An 18,161-nucleotide genomic window follows, 5' to 3' on the forward strand; every position below is an offset into this window, starting at 1 on the left:
AATTCTATCATAAGTTACTCAACCTACACTTGTTTCAAACCAATATGAGATTTATTTTCTATTGAACACAAAAGCTATTTTGAAGAAAGCTGAAAACTTGGAACAATTGATTTCCTTAAGTATTTCAATAAAATTTAATAGTTACAAGTTTTCAGCTTTCTTTTAAACGTATTTTGTGTTCAACAAAAGAAAGAAACTCAATAAAGAAACAAAGATCTATCCTTTTAATATGACAGCAAGGACTAAGAAGCATTGCAACAGTGAACATAAGAACATGTATCAATTTAGCAAAAAATTCTCAGAAAGCTTATGTGGTAACACAAGTTTCAATCATGCTTTTGACATCTCCTGATTCTGTTCCTCATTCTCTACATCATTTCCTGTCCTCACTTCACTGTATTTTGAGTCAGTGGTACATAACTTGTTTATCTCAAAATGTCACATTATGTTTTGCTTGTAACAAAACCGCCTTTAAATGTTAAATTTGTAATATTACAATAAACAAGACTGCCCCAACAGAGGATATGGTGGCGGTAATCGTAATGGTAACTGTAATTTTATGTAACTGTGGGAATAATTCAATAAGAAATCAGAATGTAAGATAAAATAAAGTCATAATCTCACCATTGAAGTAGCTCTTGACCTTCAGGTATCCGACACTGAGTCGAAGCACTGACAGTTTGTCCAGTCGTGCACGAACGTCTTCTGAGAAGGGTAGAAGGTTGGTCAGTTTGTCCAATTCGCCGTTCAGCCGGTCTCTGTGCCTCTTGGACGGGTTGGATTTCACACCATCAGGGGGTGGTGGTTTGGGTCTGGAGGAAAAGGAGGGGAAATTTGGGTTAGTCTGCTTGTTATGGACCATAGTGGCTAGTTTGACAGCCACAAGTGTGTTTCATTGGATTACATATCGAAAAGATTGAAGATTCAATTTAATTCAAGTTGATTTCTATAGAAATTGAAATGGTGTCAGTCCAGTTTTCAGAGTTGAAGTTCAGTTTAGCTCAGTTCAGTGTGGTTTAAATTTCACTGCTGAAAGTCCAAACGCTGAAGAGCAAATCCATCGATGCGCAGCTCCACAAGTCCCAAACCAAGCAAGCCAGTGGCGACAATGGCGAGGAACAAAACTTCACCAATTGACGAAAGTGAAGGAAAAAACCCCAAGACAAGGCTCAGTTGGGCACGACCATTTCTAATCTGGCCAAACTACTTGTGCAGAGCTGCAGTCTAGGCACCGAGGGCTGGAGAACGCTGGACGTCCATCACGAAAAAGCTTCAGGTGTGAGTAGGTCACCAAAGGGTGTTCAGGCTGGCCCAAAGGATAAATGTGGGGACTAGGTGACCTTAAAATCTGTGTAAAATTAAAATTTAGAATGTTTATTTTGTTCACATTGTTATTCTTTAGGTGAACAATTAATCTTTGTAAGTTAATCCTAGGGACGTCAAAATGAATTGTTTCTTCGGTGCTCTGCGATGCAGACGCGGACAATTCGGTATTGGTTGAGTAATAATCATAACCAGTTATTATAAACTGACGTCATTTATCTCATTAGCGCTATGTCGCGGTAGTTTACTATGGTGAAGGAGGCGAGCGCGAGTATTTACAACGCTCCTACTACTTAAAAACGCAGAAACGCACAATTTCACTGCATGTGTGTTCGCTGGATAGTCTTGCACTGACACTTACAGCAGAAGCCCCTATTTCACTGCTATTGAGAGAATGAAAGTAAACTCCATTTCTCTTTCTCTCAGTGACTACGTTTACATGGACATCAGTAATCGAATTATTTGCTTTAATCTAATTAAGACAATAATAAGATTAAGGCGTTTACATGAGTTTTTGAATGTTTTGATTAATTTTGAATGTTCCTTTCGTTATCCCGTTTTACATGTTATAGCACATACTTAGATTAACGTTATTGTGTGTGTGGTCCTTTACTGACAGCCGCCTGTGTCTTGAATCTTGTCGGAAAATATGGCGAAAAGTCCTACATGACGGTAATAGTTTGATTGCAGTGTTTATTTCAGTAATGTCCCTAATATCTGCATACTACATCATCACATGTCTTAATTTCCATTTTGTTTACATGGTAGACTCTTTATCAGAGTATATTAAATCATATTAAAGTATTGTTGCTCATGTAAACACACTCAATGTTTGACACACTGTCAGGGCTCTGTGAACTTGGCATTGAGAAGCAGCATTTTCTGTATGTACGTACATCAAAAGCAAGTATGACATCGCTGTTTGAAGCTTATGTAGGCCTACAGTTCAACATTCATGTTTAACTGAATAAACAGTAAACACAAGTACATCTTATTGAACATAATTTATTTTCATCACAAATTATCATAGTAGAACAGTTTCTCAAGCAGTTTGTGATGCATTTTGAAAATAGGAGATGAGCCCCTGGTCTAATGCGCCACCTGGCTCGAGAAACTCGTTCTCAAAGATTTATTATTTGGGTAGCACACATATTCTGAATGCCTTCGGCAGATTTCAAATGAGCCATTTTAAGCTAGATTAATCTAGATTAAAAAAATATCTATGCCCACCTATAATTGTAATACAAGAATTGTTGTGCTGTGAAGAAAATATAAAACTGCATCGTCAATGCACCGCGATGCATCGAGAAATCGAATTGTACCGAATCAATGGCATGATAATTATAACCGAACCGTGAGACTAGTGTAGGTTCACACCTCTAGTTAATCACTAAAAAAAAAAGTTTGCTTTGGTAATCTTCAATCAAAGTCTGAACATTTGCTTCTGTGTTTCAAGAGGAGGTCCTTCTCTGATGATGTCAGTTTGACAGCTTCAGCCACAATATTCCTAACTCTTACTTTTAGTTTGCGATGGGGGAAAAACCCTGCCCCCTACTCAATATTCCGTTGCAGTAAAAAGTACATTAGCATATTGATATAAAAATTTTAGCAACTTCTGGCACACACGGATTTTAATGTTTGGAAATGGCTCAAAAAGAAGCATTGGGAAAGAAGAGGCACCACAAAGAATGAGTGTCTAGGTTAAATTCACAAAAAACACAAACAATCCAGAACTGTCTTATCATTTGTTTTGGTACAAATCAGCCTTTAAATATGTATAAATAGGGGTTTCTAAAGAGCTTTCAGACAGTGTGATATGTGAACATTTCTTAGATAATCAATCTCATGTTTTGGAGATTTGATAAACAAAACATTATTATTTTTTTGGTTCCTGGATAATATTTCAAGCCTTGTTCAGACTACACAATATCAGGCTGACTTGACGTTGGATGTTTTGATGATTTGTAAACAACAATAGGTATCTCAATATAATAATCGAGTGATAAAACAAATACTGTGTTGTAATACAGTACGTGTTCTCAACTTTACAACTAAAAGACTTGCAAGTTTATTTATGTACTGGCTCTCCTTGATATCTGACAATTCAAACATGGTAAAACTACAAATAATATGATATTGCTTGGTTATATTGTGCAATGAAGGAAATGTATTTGGAGCAAGGACAACAATAATCTTGCCTTTATGATGATGAGGTTTATTTACATTTGTTTCAGGAATTCAGTCTCTAGTTCTTCTTCTTGATGACAATTCACACGTCAAAAGAGGCATAGTTCACCCAAAATTTAATATTCTGAAATCATTTACTCACCCTTTTCATATTTCAAACCTTTACGAGTTTCTTTCTTGTTAAACATTAAAGAAGATATTCTGAAGAAAGCTGGAAACCATTGACTTCCATAGTATTTGTTTTTCCTGCTATGGAAGTCAATGGTTTTAAGCTGTCTTCAAAACATCTTCTCTTGTGCTCAACAGAAGAAAGAATCTCATAAAGGTTTGGAACCACTTCAGGGCGAGTAGATAGTAAGTAAATGTTCAATTTCGGGTGAACCATCCCTTTAAAGACGGCAAGTGATGACTGGTCAGCAAGCAAAGTGCAAGTCTGACACGTTTCTTGGACATGACGAGACAAGAATTTAAAAGTCAAAATCCCATAATCTGACACAGCGACTATTGTAAAAGCAAAAAGTCCTTTAGAAGACTGACTGGCAAAATGCTAAATATTTAGCCAACAAAAGCTTTTTCTTCGGTTTAATTGTGAATGCTGAAATCACAAGGTAGACTATATAACGATTGGGTTTCACGGTATGTAATGCTTGGAAGCGTGGAGTAATGATTTATAAGCTTTGAATTGAATCAACCTTTTTCCCTGCATGTTTGTGGCCTTACATAGACATCTGAAAGGTCTTTGCTAATCACAGCTCCGTTTCGGCCAACACTTCAGCCAAGAAAATACCAACTAAATAGTTTTTTTAAGGGTTTCTGTACATAAAACAATCAAGATTTTAAGTTTGAACCTTTTATAAAACCAAATCATCAGCATGTCACTGTTAAAACATCAGTCTGTCTTGTTTTAAAAGCCATTATCTAAGCTTGAGGATGGTTACTGGAATCGCGGCCATCAAAACTATGACTGTAACTCAACCTCGTACGGCCTTTTCATTGCCTGCCAGCCAAGAAGACTAGGAGCGGTAACTCTAGCCATTCGAGCCGGACCCTAATTATGTTTTCCCAGAAAGAAAGTAAAACTAAACTCGGAAAAAAAAAAAGCCTGCAGGGACAAAAGAGAGCGTTCAGCCCCTTCCTTCCCCTTTGGCCCTGCGCTCCAGCTCTTTTAAGTGACACGGAGGGGCTTGTTATTGTTTGGCGCCGCATTGATTCACCTATCATTTCATTTCTTGGGAGATTTGGTTAATCCAAATGACATTTATTGGTAATCACGGAGCTAAACGAGTCAATTTGCAATTTACAAACTGAATTAAAAATGAACTGCATCCTTCAGCCTGGTTGAAAAGTGTTTATCTACATTTAAGGTGTGGCAAATTTTTTTTGTTTGTGTTTTTGGATCTTCAAATGCATTTTTAATGGCTTAATTACATTTACGTCCAATCATGCAAAATGCATGCTCAACTAATTTTTCCAGAATTATCATTCCCTTGTAAAAAATATGTTATAAAAAAATATCTTTTTTTTTTATTTGTTTTGTGATAAACACTGGTTTTCTTTTAATGGACATGAAAAATGTACAAAAATAAATAAATTTTTCATAAATAAATAATTTAAAACATTTTAAAAGGTGTAGATTTGACATTGCAATATTTTTTTCCCGCAATGTCACCAGATGACTTAGGGCTGGGCGATTAATCAAAAAGTAATCGAAATCAACATTCAGGACCTACAATTGATCTAATTTTTTCAGGTCAATTTCTTCAATTACTTTTCCTACTGCTTAAAATATTTCTTTACAGAAGATTCAAGAAATGCACTGTTTAAAATATTTTTCACAGGATATACAAGAGTTATTTTATTTAGAAGAAATGCTGCTTATTTTCTAGTTTCAATATGAAAAACATTGAAAATAATAAATTTTGTTTCTAAAAGGTATTTATTTTCACTTTTTTACAAGAAAAAACTGACTGTGGGTTTTAGGCAATGTTCGTTTTAATTTCAGTTATTCAACGTCAATGTTCAATAAATAATCATAGATAGTAGATAGTGTGGGTTTCCTTCAATTATTTTAAAATCAAGTAATGCACCCTTCATTCAGAAATCTCTCACTTGTAATATGTGATATTACAATTTACTGCATATTTACTGTACAAAACTTATCAGTGAACTTTGAGGGCAAAAAAATAAATGAATAAAACAATCATTCATTAATTGTAAAATAGTTAAAATGTCCAATTAACCGAGATTTTGATTTTAGGCCAAATCGCCCAGCCTTAAGAACTATTTTTCCGCAATATCACCAGATGGTTTAAATAGCTCTATTTGAAAAGAAATCATTTATTTACAGTAGACTGATTAAGGTGATTTTGTAAAAGTGTGATCATGCATAAAAAAATAATTGCAAGCAAAATAATTACAATAGAGCAACAAAAAAGTAAAATAAAGAGCGCTTTATAGGTTTTCTGTAGAGTCGAACAGTATCCAGGGGTCCGTTCTTCGTACCTCACTTAAATGATCTAAGATGATTTGACAGACCCTGGATCTTTTAATCTCGATAACTGATCTCTGGCTAATTTCACGAATCAGATTAAAATGTTTGGATAAACTGATCTGAGATCTCTGCGTGTGTTGTGAAGGACAGATCTATAGATCCTCGAAATCATGATCAGCAGCGCAACGATTGGCTGACGGCACAGCAGCATAATGACATCATCTGATTAATATTCAATTATCCATGTGAGCAAAATGATATATTTCCACATTTGTTGTGGGCTGCAGTCATTACACTTTCATGTGTCAAGAGAAGTTAGCAATTTATTTAGTTTTACATTTAGAAAACATTTGCTTATAATAGTAGCCTACTCAAGTTTCTTAATCGGCGTACGGAATAACTAGCTGTTTTGATTAATTTTGCATCAAAAAAGCATTTTGATATCAGTAAAGGTTTCTGCAACTTTTGTGAAGCATCAAATCTCCATCATATTACCTGTCAAAATGTGCATGACCGCATAAATTGTTCCTTTAAAAAATAATAATAATAAATAAATAAATCAAATATTGTGCATGTCTATTATTATACACAAATTGTACTGAAGCTGGTACCTTAAAATTGTAAGCGTTTGCATCTAAAAAGTCCATATTAATAAGTGAAATTTCATAAACTAATTTCGAGAGGAGCACGTGATATGATTGAGCACATCTGGCCACTCATCTGTAATCAGTAATAATCCAATCAGAGTGATCCTAGTTTACTATAAATGGATCATTTTCTCCCTACTGCTCTATCTTCGTTTGGAAGAATCCCCCCTTCCACCCCATCTCCTCCTTTTCCTCCCTTTTCTAAAGGGGGAGCTCTTGAGACCTACCTGATCTCGGATCTCCTGATATGCTTATCGACCGGGCGGGAGCCCTGGGCTCAAATATCTCCAAGCTCGGGGTTCTCTCCCGGGACAGCATGCCAAACTTGCGTTAAACGCTAAGCATATCTAAGTGGGAGCTTTTGAAACCCCTTGGGGAGAACCACCCCGTGACTGTTTTTGTACAGAGTGCAGATTGCATGTTTTATTTATATAATTTTTAAATTCATTCATATATAATTTACTTTTTTCCCAAGTGTATATAACTATTACTGTAAGAAAATATTAGAATTTGGTACATACTTTCAGTATTACCTTTGCTTGAAATGACCCAATTAATATAAGATATGGCAGTTCCTGAGCAGGTTTTAGCTATCAGAACTGTTGCTATGACAACAACTCTCGGATGAGTTTTGAAGAACGAAACTATCCTTGATCATGTCAAATCGTCAATAACCAAATCCAGCTAATTGAGTAATCCTTGTATGAAGAATGGACCCCAGGTATAAAAATTGAAATGTAAATGAATGAAATCTAAAACATAAAAAACTGTATAGCCTTCATTGTATTAATTCAGTAAAATTATTCTTCATTAAAAGTTACTAATGTACTTTTTTGTTCCCGACTGCGTTAGTGCAGTGTGGTAGTTCCATTCTACCTTGCAATAGCTCTCAAAATCTCATGTATTCTCAGCTGTTGTGCTAATCAACTACAATTCTCAACACTGGAGATCTTGCGATGTGACTATTGTGCACACACAGCACCAAATATTGGCCTGGCACGTATAATAGAGTGTTTTTGGCCAGTTTAGAGGATGTGTAAATGCAGATCTTTTGAAAACATTATTGTGTAGGCATAAAACTTTTCAAAATGCAAGGGGAAAAAAAAACGACATCGTTGTTGTGTAAATGTAGCCTAAGAATCAGAATATCTGAAGAGGTCAAGAGAGCATTTTCGATATCGATGCTGAAACGGTTTATTGTGCAGCCCTAATACACAGTTATACGTTCATTTAAAAAAAATATATAATGAAAAAACTGAAGCAAGCAATTCAATTAAGCATTTAGCTAAATTTAAAATGACTTTACATTAACATTTCAAATTAAAATTCAATATATTAGCTTAAATACATAATACAAACGTACAATTAAGTATTTTTTTTTTTGTTTTTGTAGCAACTGTAAACTAAAATAAGCATTAAAACATACAATAACCAAAACAAATGAACGTCTACAAAATAATAATAAAAAGGTATTTACATATAAACAAAGAACATACTTTACAGACCCTATATCTACACCCTATAATATAGATTTTGATATACAAGACAAATTAATAATAAAAATAAGCAAACTAAAGCTAAAAAGCTATAGCTAAATCAAAACTATTATATTTTTAAATGAAAATGTCTCCAGAGAGAGTTGATATATTCCTGGGTGGTGCCTTTAGCAGTTTGGCAGAATGAAAAACACATGGAGGCAATAAAGCAAGGTCACGGAGGTCTTTGTGGGTCCATCATGATGGTCAAATAATTTTTTAAAGCCTGCTCTCACAGACAAACGTGCCATCAGCCCAACTAACAATTACTTCCTACCAAACCGTTTCGTAGTTTATAGTTATTTCATGGTCACTTTGTTCTAGTGGTCCATTGCCTGTTATTATTTGTTTAGAAAGTCTTACTGAGCAAAATAAATGAGCATTGGCATTTCTCCTAGAATTTACATCAGTGATTTGAGATTAGCTTCAGTGAACTTTTGGTTGCCGAGGCTGGATTTATTTAGGATACTGAAGACATCACTCCTGAGACATCTGACATCTCTCATTCTTTCGTCTGCCCTCCTGTGTAAAAGTGTTTCAAGCCAATCACACGAGGTATGACATCATGACTGTTTTCCTCCAGCAGGTCCCAACACGCAACAGGGTTTCTCATGCCGACTTATACACCATGGACCATCTGAAGACTCTTCTCTTTGTTCTCCCAGCGTCTTGTTTGGTTTTAACGCACATTTCTTTAGCACATTCTCTCACTCTCGCTTTGGTTCTCCTCTATACATAAAACCAAGCTCTTTCTTTTCCCTCTGTTTCCTTTCAAAGTTGGCACTCGTCCTGTAAAACCAACCACTGGAAAGACGGTTTCAAAATGTTTGCAGCCATTCTTGCACAACAGCTTTTTTTTCTCTCTGTCTGCATGAACTGCACCGCTCGAAAGGTTTACTGAGGACAAGGAACAATCTGAAGACATTTGGCAATCTAGCTTGAGAAAAAATGTACTACAAATCCCAAGGTGCATTCCTGCAAATCTTGTTTTCGACATCCTTGTATTTTTTGTTGTTGATTATACACACTAGACAAAGATGTCGACCAAACTTTGTATGCTTTATCGACTTTGACTTCTTAACATTTTAAACTAAGAAGTTTATGGGTTTATTCAAGGTGTTTCATTGTTGTAACTGCATTTGGGTTGTACAATATATTGAAATATTAATGGTGGAAGCAGTGTGCGAATTATACATTAAAGACTAGGAGGGTCATCTTAGTATGTGTAATATATCTCTGTGAACCAAATTTCTATATTTAATTGAATTAAACAAAATGTTGTGAGGAATATTGAGTGTATTCTGACCTACAGTAAGTTCTGATTAGATCTTTCAGCAGTTTTCATTAGCTGTTTTCACCCAAAAATGCTAATTAAATTTATGCGCAAAACAGGAAAATCGCATAAAAGACGAGAGAATAAAGCAGCGTTTCCATCCAAGTAGTTAAATAGGATAAAATCATCACTTTCTGATTAACTGGCACCAAATATCAACAGTAAAACGGAATGTGTTGCAGTAGGAGAAGCTGCGTGAATCTTTTCCTTATTTAATAAATGACTTTCACCTCAGAAGACGATGTCGACACGCAATGAAAACGTGGTGGCGTTTTAAAGGCGTCAGACGCGGAGCACAACCGCAGTTCTGGAGTAAATTAATAATATAATAACACAATGTGCTCAGGCTGCTGGTTTATCCATCCGTACACATTTTTATCATCACATAATCTCTTATAACAAAATCACATGACCTTTTTAATGCGCATACTGGAATTTGTTCGGTAAAAGTGTTTGCATCGTAGTTTATGCGCATCTTTTCGTATCGAATAAAAAGTTTATCCTAAACTTAAATCCTAATTTTATCCTAAATTTTTATGCGCATATTCAAAACTCATGCGCATTTTGGCGTTTCCATCAACTGATTTTTTATGCACATATCCAAAATAGATGGATGGAAATGTAGCTAATGGCGTTTTCGAAATAAAACAAATGGTGACAACTGCATTGCTGCTCCAATAAATAGATGACGATGAAAGACTGCACTCATTATTTTATTGTTTAACCTCCATGTTCGAGCGAGTGTTAAAAAAAGAACAAACTATGCAGCTAGTATTATGTTACTTTTAGTCTAAGTGTTGATACAAACACCAATTTACAAGAAAAATGTTTTGTGAACACTTACAGTGACTGTCGGTGTTCTAGATCTGCTGGTTTCAGACTGTTGAATGAATAGTTTCCCCACACAAACTAATTGGCACGATTGTGAATACATAATGGTATGACCCGTTGTAGGGATGGTCAAATGTATATATAAATGATCTATTATTTTAATTATTACAATAATTTAAGAAACAGATCAGAACTAACCATTTGTTAACTAAAGGTTGACCCCCTATTTATCTTGTTCTGATGTCCTTCAAAAGGGATCAGGTGTAAATTAGGGGTGTCTACAAAATTAGGCTTGACTACAAAATTAAAATCGCAAATTAAATCGCAATCTGTCAAAAAAAATTAAATAAATAAATAAATAAATAATGCAATTAGATATTTTCCCCAAATTGCACAGCCTCACATAATCCCTACATAAATAAATTATTTCACAAATGTAATGAAAACAGCACTTAAGCGAAATGTTCTATTGGAAGAAATATCATTATTGCAAAACTCTACAATACTGCACATTTTTTAGCATCGTAAAGCTTAATCTGAATCAAATATTAAACGCAAGAGAATTTTTACTTTTCTGAATTTCTAATTTTCTTCTGAAAAAGTCAAAATATGGGTGAAATACCATTTCATTGTCATTCAGCTTAATAGATGCATTTAAGTCAAAACCTGTATTTATTATAATATACAAATTTAGCAATAATTGAACAGATTAAAGCCTTCTTGCTGATAAATTGGTAGAACAGCAGATTAAGGAACAATAGGTATTCAACTAAAATTACGGTTAATTATATGCACAGTGATGCTTAAATGATGTCTTTTAAGGTCATCAAGTGATTCTTGAACTAAATTCGCCAAACAGAATTTTTTTTGGTAAATGAACTATTTGCACTGACTGTCATCTGTAGGTCATGATAAAAATGACTCATTCATTTTTACAATAATTTACAGAAAACAACCACTAAAATGTAACTTGGAGTAACAATAGTTTGTTTAGATGCCTGCAAACCCCAAAAGTTGACCCAAAGTTTATAACTAATATTTAGATTAAAACATTTTGAAGATCACGGAAATGTAAACCGAGTTTTAATGCCATCTCATGCCCTTCCCCCTTTACCAAACTCCTTTTGCAAGAAAACATGAAAACGGATCTGAGATCAGAAAGAAAGAAAGAAAAAAAAAATGAATTCAGCCAACAGCGGTTGTTTTCCACCCGATAACCTCAGCTGAAGCTTAGCCACATCTGGTTTGGATCAAAAACCCAAGTTGTGGGGAAAAAAAAGGAAAGAACAGAACTAAAATTGGCTCCAGTGGCACACATTCAGTGGATCTTACTGCGTCCGAGAAGGCTGCCTATAATATACATTAGATATTCGGACATTTTTGTTTCCTACTGATTCCCAATTGCAATTGAGAATGTACATTTTTATAGTAAGTATCATGTCTTTAAATGTCAATAAAGCAAAATATGCTGTAAACAGTTGGTTAATTTTAATCTCTTTCAGTTCAGTTTTCAGAGTTGGCTAATTTTAATCTTTCTCAGCTTAATTGATTCAAACTTTTAATTCATTCATACATTTTCTTTTCGGCTTAGTCCCTTTATTAATCCGGGGTCGCCACAGTGGAATGAACCACCAACTTATCCAGCACATATTTTACGCAGCGGATGCCCTTCCAGCCACAACCCATCTCTGGGAAATGAATGGTACATATTTGTTTATATTTAAAATATATATATACTGAAAAACAAAGCAAACAATTAAATTTAGCATTACGCTAAATATAAAATGACTTCTTTATTAACTATATTTCAATTTAAAATCCAATATATTAGCTTATTAAATACATAAAATAAATTTTTTGTTTGTTTTTTGCAGCAACTTTAAAATAAAATAAAAAAAAATATTTAAAATGTACAATAAATCAAAACAATTTAATATCTTTAAAACCCAATAAAGGTTATTTACATAATAACAAAGAACATGCTTAAGACGCTGTATTATAGATTTTTATATACAAGACAAATTTATAATAATAACAATAATAAAAATAATTAGAAAGTAAAAAAAAATAAATAATAATACACACACACACATATATATACACACACACATATACATATATATATACATATATACATATACATACATATATATATATATATATATATATATACATACATATATATATATATATATATATATATATATATATATATATATATATATATATATATATATATATATATATATATATATATATTTTTTTTTTTTTTTTATTTATTATAATATATCTATTATATTTAAGTAAAAAATGTTTCCAGAAAGCATAAATATATTCCTGGGTAATCAAGATTTTTACATTAAAAAAAAAAAAAAATCCAGATTTAGAAGATAACGAGATGCTATTGGTATAATCTGATTCAATGATTTATACAACAGCTAAGCTAAAAGTGCAACCAGACTCTGAGACCAGCTGAATGTATTCAAAAATGGTAAAACTCAACAGCACAGTTGTAAAATGAGCCTATTTCCAAAACAGGAGTGTTCCTTTAAGGTCAACGGGTGCGGACTGAAGTTTTGTCAGCATGTTCAGGTCACTGCCTCAAACATTATCTGACCGAGCAGAGAGACACATCATCAGCATCATTATCGGGTGTCTGCTTTCCTCATACCTTACTCCAGACAAGACTTGTGGGCATTTGAAGTGACGGACAGGCTGAAACTCTAGTCTGCGAGGGAGGGACTTTTATACCCTGGTGCCGACCCAAATTTCTTTCAGCGCACTTCAAAGCCTGGTCTTAATGTACTCGAGCTCTCAAGCCTGAAATACCCTTCACAAAAAAGCACAACGCAGTAAACATGGGCTTTTCTAAGGCGCTTTGTCAAGGGCGCGAACGTCCTTACATCACGGCTGGAGGAGTAACCTCATGTAAGCGATAAACAAAGCAGCTGAGCTTCATTTACTTGATTCTGTTTCTAAAATGATGATCTAGTTTGTAATTACAGCTGATGACCCTAACGTCTTCAACATTTTCGGGCCTATTTTCCAATCTGGTTGTGCTCAAGGGAATAAATTCAGCACAATTAAGAGTGCTAATGGTTTTAAGTGTAGATGAAGCTGCTGGAAAGCACTTTGATTTTAAATGCGCTATAAATAATATTTGTATTGTTTGGTGATTAAAGCTTACCTTAAATTGCACAAATTACTGAACAATTATGGTTCTGTCATCGTTTAATCATCTGTATAATGCTCTTTCTTTTGTCGAGCACAATAAAGGCTTTTAAAATGATTTGAATGTTTCTTGACATGCAATAATAGTCAGATAGATGATATTTTCACTGCTTTTTTTTAAAAATCATTACCACTATTGTTGTTTAAAAAAATAATGCAAAATATTCTTTTTTGGGTCACGCATAATACAAATCTTATATTGGGTTAATATTTCTTTAAATAGGTACAATACTTTCTGTTTTTAACTCTTCAAGGTTACTAAAGGACAGTAGCTAAGTTTCAATCCACCTATATTTATGTGCATTTTGGATATGCGCATAAAAAAAAGGTTGATGGAAACGCCAAGATGCGCATACATTTTGAAAATGTGCATAAAAAACGTATGAGCATAACCGAGTAGGATAAACTTTTTATTCGATAGAAAAAAAGATGCGCATAAACTATGATGGAAACACTTTGACTGAACAAATTCCAGTATGCGCAATAAAAAAAGTCATGTGATTTTGTTATAAGAGATGATAAAAATGTGTGTGAACGGACAAACCAGCAGACTGAGAAAACTATATGTTTTGGTCATTCTAAAACACCAGTATTAGTGTTATTGTATTATTAATTACCTCCAGAATTGTCAAGAGCATCTGTGCTCCGCGTCGAATGCCTTCAAATGCCACCTATCCTTTATTATGTGTCTGCATTGTCTTCTGAGGCGCAAGTACTTTATTAAATAAAAAAAAGATTCACGCAGTTTTTTTGACTGCAGCAAATTCCATTTTTACTGTTGATATTTGGCGCCAGATAATCCGGAAGTGACGATTTTGTTCTCCTTGGCTCATTGGATGGAAACGCTACTTTATTCGCATGTTTTTATAAGCGATATTCCAGTTTTGCGCATAAAGTTAATTTGCATTTTTGGATGTAGGGCAATATAGTGTTACTAATAATGAGTTACTGTAATGGCATTACTTTTGACAGTAACTAATACTGTAACGCATTACTTTTTAAACATAGTAACTCTGTTATCGTTACAATATGATGCGTTTGTCCGTTACTTGGTAAATGCATTGTGTGTTTGTTGGATGCCAACCAACCACTATAAAGACAACATGTCGTGTACGAGGCGCCAAACTGGACAAAAGTAAAGCAAAAGCAGAGAAACTTAGTGCATGCAAGAGAGGCCAAATGTGCGCGGGAGAGAGACCGAATTTCCGCAAGGTAGACCGAGACTATTACCGTACTATTATTAATCACTATTACTAATACTACTATTGTTGTTGTTTAAAATAAATAAGCACACATTTGTTATGTGTATAACAAAATTGATTAGTTTAGTAGACACAGTGACACAATTCTGTTATATTTCAGAACATGTTATTTAAATGTGTAGTGTTGTGATTTATTTTTATTGTTTTACATATTATTAATAGCTGATTTTTGCACTTTGAATATACACAGCTTACTTTTCATAAGTTGCTGACATACCACATTTAATTTGTAGCTAGTTTAAAATTGCTCATCGATTTCATTTTATTCATTTTCATAGGTTTTTGTTTTGTTTAAAATTAATCAAATTTATGGTTGCCTATAATAGCAGTTTTTTGCTGCTGAGTTTCATCAAATTGATTTTGAATGATAATTCAGATTACTTTCATTTATTTTTTATCATAAAAGATATTGTGTTTGTTGTATATTTGTTTTTTGTTACCTGTGAAGGAACAAGTTTAGGGGCTAAATATAAAGTTATGACGCTTTTTTCTTTTTTTGTTTGTCAGTATATTATTTACCTTGTAATATTTTTTACTTTTTGTTTAAGTCTGTATTGTGTTTTAGTTGTGAGAATGTAAATCAATTAAAACTGTGAAGCTGATTAATGGTGTATTTTCCATGCAGCACTAAAGTGACGTTATAAGGGCATTAATGGGAGCATTAAAAATGTTCTTTGGAAAAGTAACTCAAAAATGACTTTTAACAGTAATGCATTACTTGTTGGTGTAAGTAATCGATAAAGTAATTGAGTTACTTTTTGAATGAAGTAACTAGTAACTGTACCTAGTTACTATTTAGTAACTAGCACAGCACTGCTAAAGGAACAATTTTGGTTCCCCCAGACAACACTTCAGTTCAATAGTGTTTATTTTTATACCCTTAAAAAAAAAAGTTCCTAAAAGAACCATTTTTGTTCCCTTAAACCAAACGTTAAATTTGAACTTTTTGTATTAGTGGGAAATTACGGGATGTTTTGAGTTCTTGTTTTTGTAAAGAACTTTTATTTAAAAAAAAGATTAGTGTCAATTTTTTCATCATCATTTTTCAATTTTTTATTTGCATTTACTTCTGATGTAATCTTTTGGTTCCTTTTGGTCTGAAAAGTAATTACTAAAATACATAATTGTTATAATAGTCCACTTAATTGAAATTTCCATTCATTTCTTCGCATTGTGAAACATTTAAGTGTGCAAAACTCAAACTGAATCATATGCAATTTTAATAAAGAAAGAAAAAAAATTGCCTCTAATATAGCCTCTAAAATAAAGCCTCTATCAGATGCTGGCACTTGCTGCATTACTTTTCAAACAATTCCAGAATCATTCAGACTTTTTTAACCTGCCATGAAAAGCTGAAAATTTCCAGCTGTCATTTCAGCTGTCCATCTTTTTGATATTAAGCTATTAGTAAAAATATTTGTGCGCTGCCATTCCACACTTTGGTTTCACAAAGATGTTTTCCCCTTTAAAAAAAAAAATTTAACTTTGCTTTTCCAAACAAAGTCACGCAGATTTCCTCAACCCGCCGATGAGATGCTGAAAACTTCCAGTCGAGGTTCCAAGTGTGAGCTTTCAGCAGAAGGGTGAGGTTAGCCAGTTCATTACTTGCGCCTGTGTTTTTGTTTTTGCATAGATTAGAAGCGAGGAAATCTTGACAAGGTTCTTTCGGGAGAGAGAGGGAGGGAGAGAGAGAGGGAGAGAGGGAGAGAGAGGGAGAGAGAGAGAGAGAGAGAGAGAGAGAGAGAGAGAGAGAGAGAAAGAGAGAGCGCTTCTACTGTTCTACAGCATTCCAACTTCCAGCAATGGCAGTGTGAAGCCTGGAGTCTGGTTACACTCCCTCTCAATGCCTTCTTTGTGTTTTTGCCCAAGCCATCCTACTGGCTCACTTTAACGTCTATCAGCATGCTAAAACACACACACACTGCAGTTCCAACTCCTATTCTGAAGTGCGGACGTACTGTGCAAAGGTCGTCCATCTCTTGTGCCAATGACGGGCGTAATAAACACATAACCCAGTGGGTGGGCAAGAGTGGGCTGTCAACAGGTATGGGGCTCTGCATGGGCCAAATGCATTGGGTGCAAATCTACAAGCGTAAATTCTCACACAAATCCCTCCTGTCCGTCAGCTCGAGTGATGGTGATGCACAGTAATACACTTATTATAACACTTCATATTAGTGTTCATGTTGTGGAATTACTGGAGTATGCTGTAAAATGGCATGCTGGCACCCGATCTGATGCATTAAAATAATAATTAAAAAAAGTTTCTTTGGGATTGCAGAAAGATTATTGTCTTAACTGGCGAATTGGCAAATTTTCCAATAGCCTTGTCAACTTTAATGGGACATTAATTAGTGAATTGAGCAAACTTTCAGGATTTGTAAAAGTGTGTGGTTGGAATCTTAAACAGATATTTGTTTGTTGTTTTTAGCTAATTCGACACATTAATTAACTAATTGTAGAACTAAACTGGCACATTTCTTAATTTTATTTTCTAGTCAATTTATTTACACTTTGAATCTCTTCCATTTTTTTAATTTAAAAAATCTTGTGTAAAACAAGTTTCTTTTCAAGCTATTTTTAGCAGTATATAAACTCCAAATAGCAATATAAAAAAATGGCAATACTGACAATTTAAAAACTTTTTTCCCATCGATCTATCCATCTATCTGGGAGCAATTCCATGCAAATGTCAACCTTGCCATCAAAATAATAAAGTTTCACCAAAATAGTGAAACTATTTCCAAGTTTTTTGTATTGGCTTGTATTTGACAGCACTGTGAAAATACTCAGAAACGTCCCTGTCGATGTTTTAAAACAATTATATTTGATTTACCAAAGTCACACAAGTGCCAATTTCACATCGGTCACATCCACAACCAAGCTTTTTCCTCATAAATGCAAAAATGTCAAATTTAACAAAATAAATCATGTTTGTTCTATAGAGAAACAACTCTTATCCTTTTGATTAGCATCATTTCTTCTGGGTTGTGCAGTTTAATTCACAAAATTTAACAAAGTGTGTTGCACACTGTAAACTTGCAGGTTTTTTAGGTCACATCCATATCGTATGTTTATTCCGGATGTAAAATGCTTACAGATTGATATTTTTCGGGTCCCAAAACTCAGTGGTTACTTGTTTTGGGAAATATAAACGGATGTTTCAATATAATGTTAACATGTACTTTCTCTGTGAGTTAATGTAATGAGTTTTTACTGCAAATTTCACATCCATAACGCTGGAATTGCTCCCATCCATCAACTGTATAATTGATTTGTTTCGTACATTGATAAATCTATACACAACGAAAATAATAAAGA

At 34.0% G+C, this 18,161-nt stretch overlaps 1 protein-coding gene across 1 annotated transcript in view; it reads right to left on the reverse strand.

The window, feature by feature from the left end:
* ahr2 (aryl hydrocarbon receptor 2) overlaps positions 1-18,161 on the reverse strand; it is a 94,863-nt gene that overhangs the window by 73,845 nt on the left and 2,857 nt on the right. The window contains 1 exon segment of the mRNA XM_056447635.1: positions 625-812. Within this exon segment, the coding sequence (XP_056303610.1) occupies positions 625-812 (188 nt within the window).

This window comes from Danio aesculapii, chromosome 22 (assembly GCF_903798145.1).
Source record: "Danio aesculapii chromosome 22, fDanAes4.1, whole genome shotgun sequence".
NCBI classification, from domain to species: Eukaryota; Metazoa; Chordata; class Actinopteri; order Cypriniformes; family Danionidae; genus Danio; species Danio aesculapii.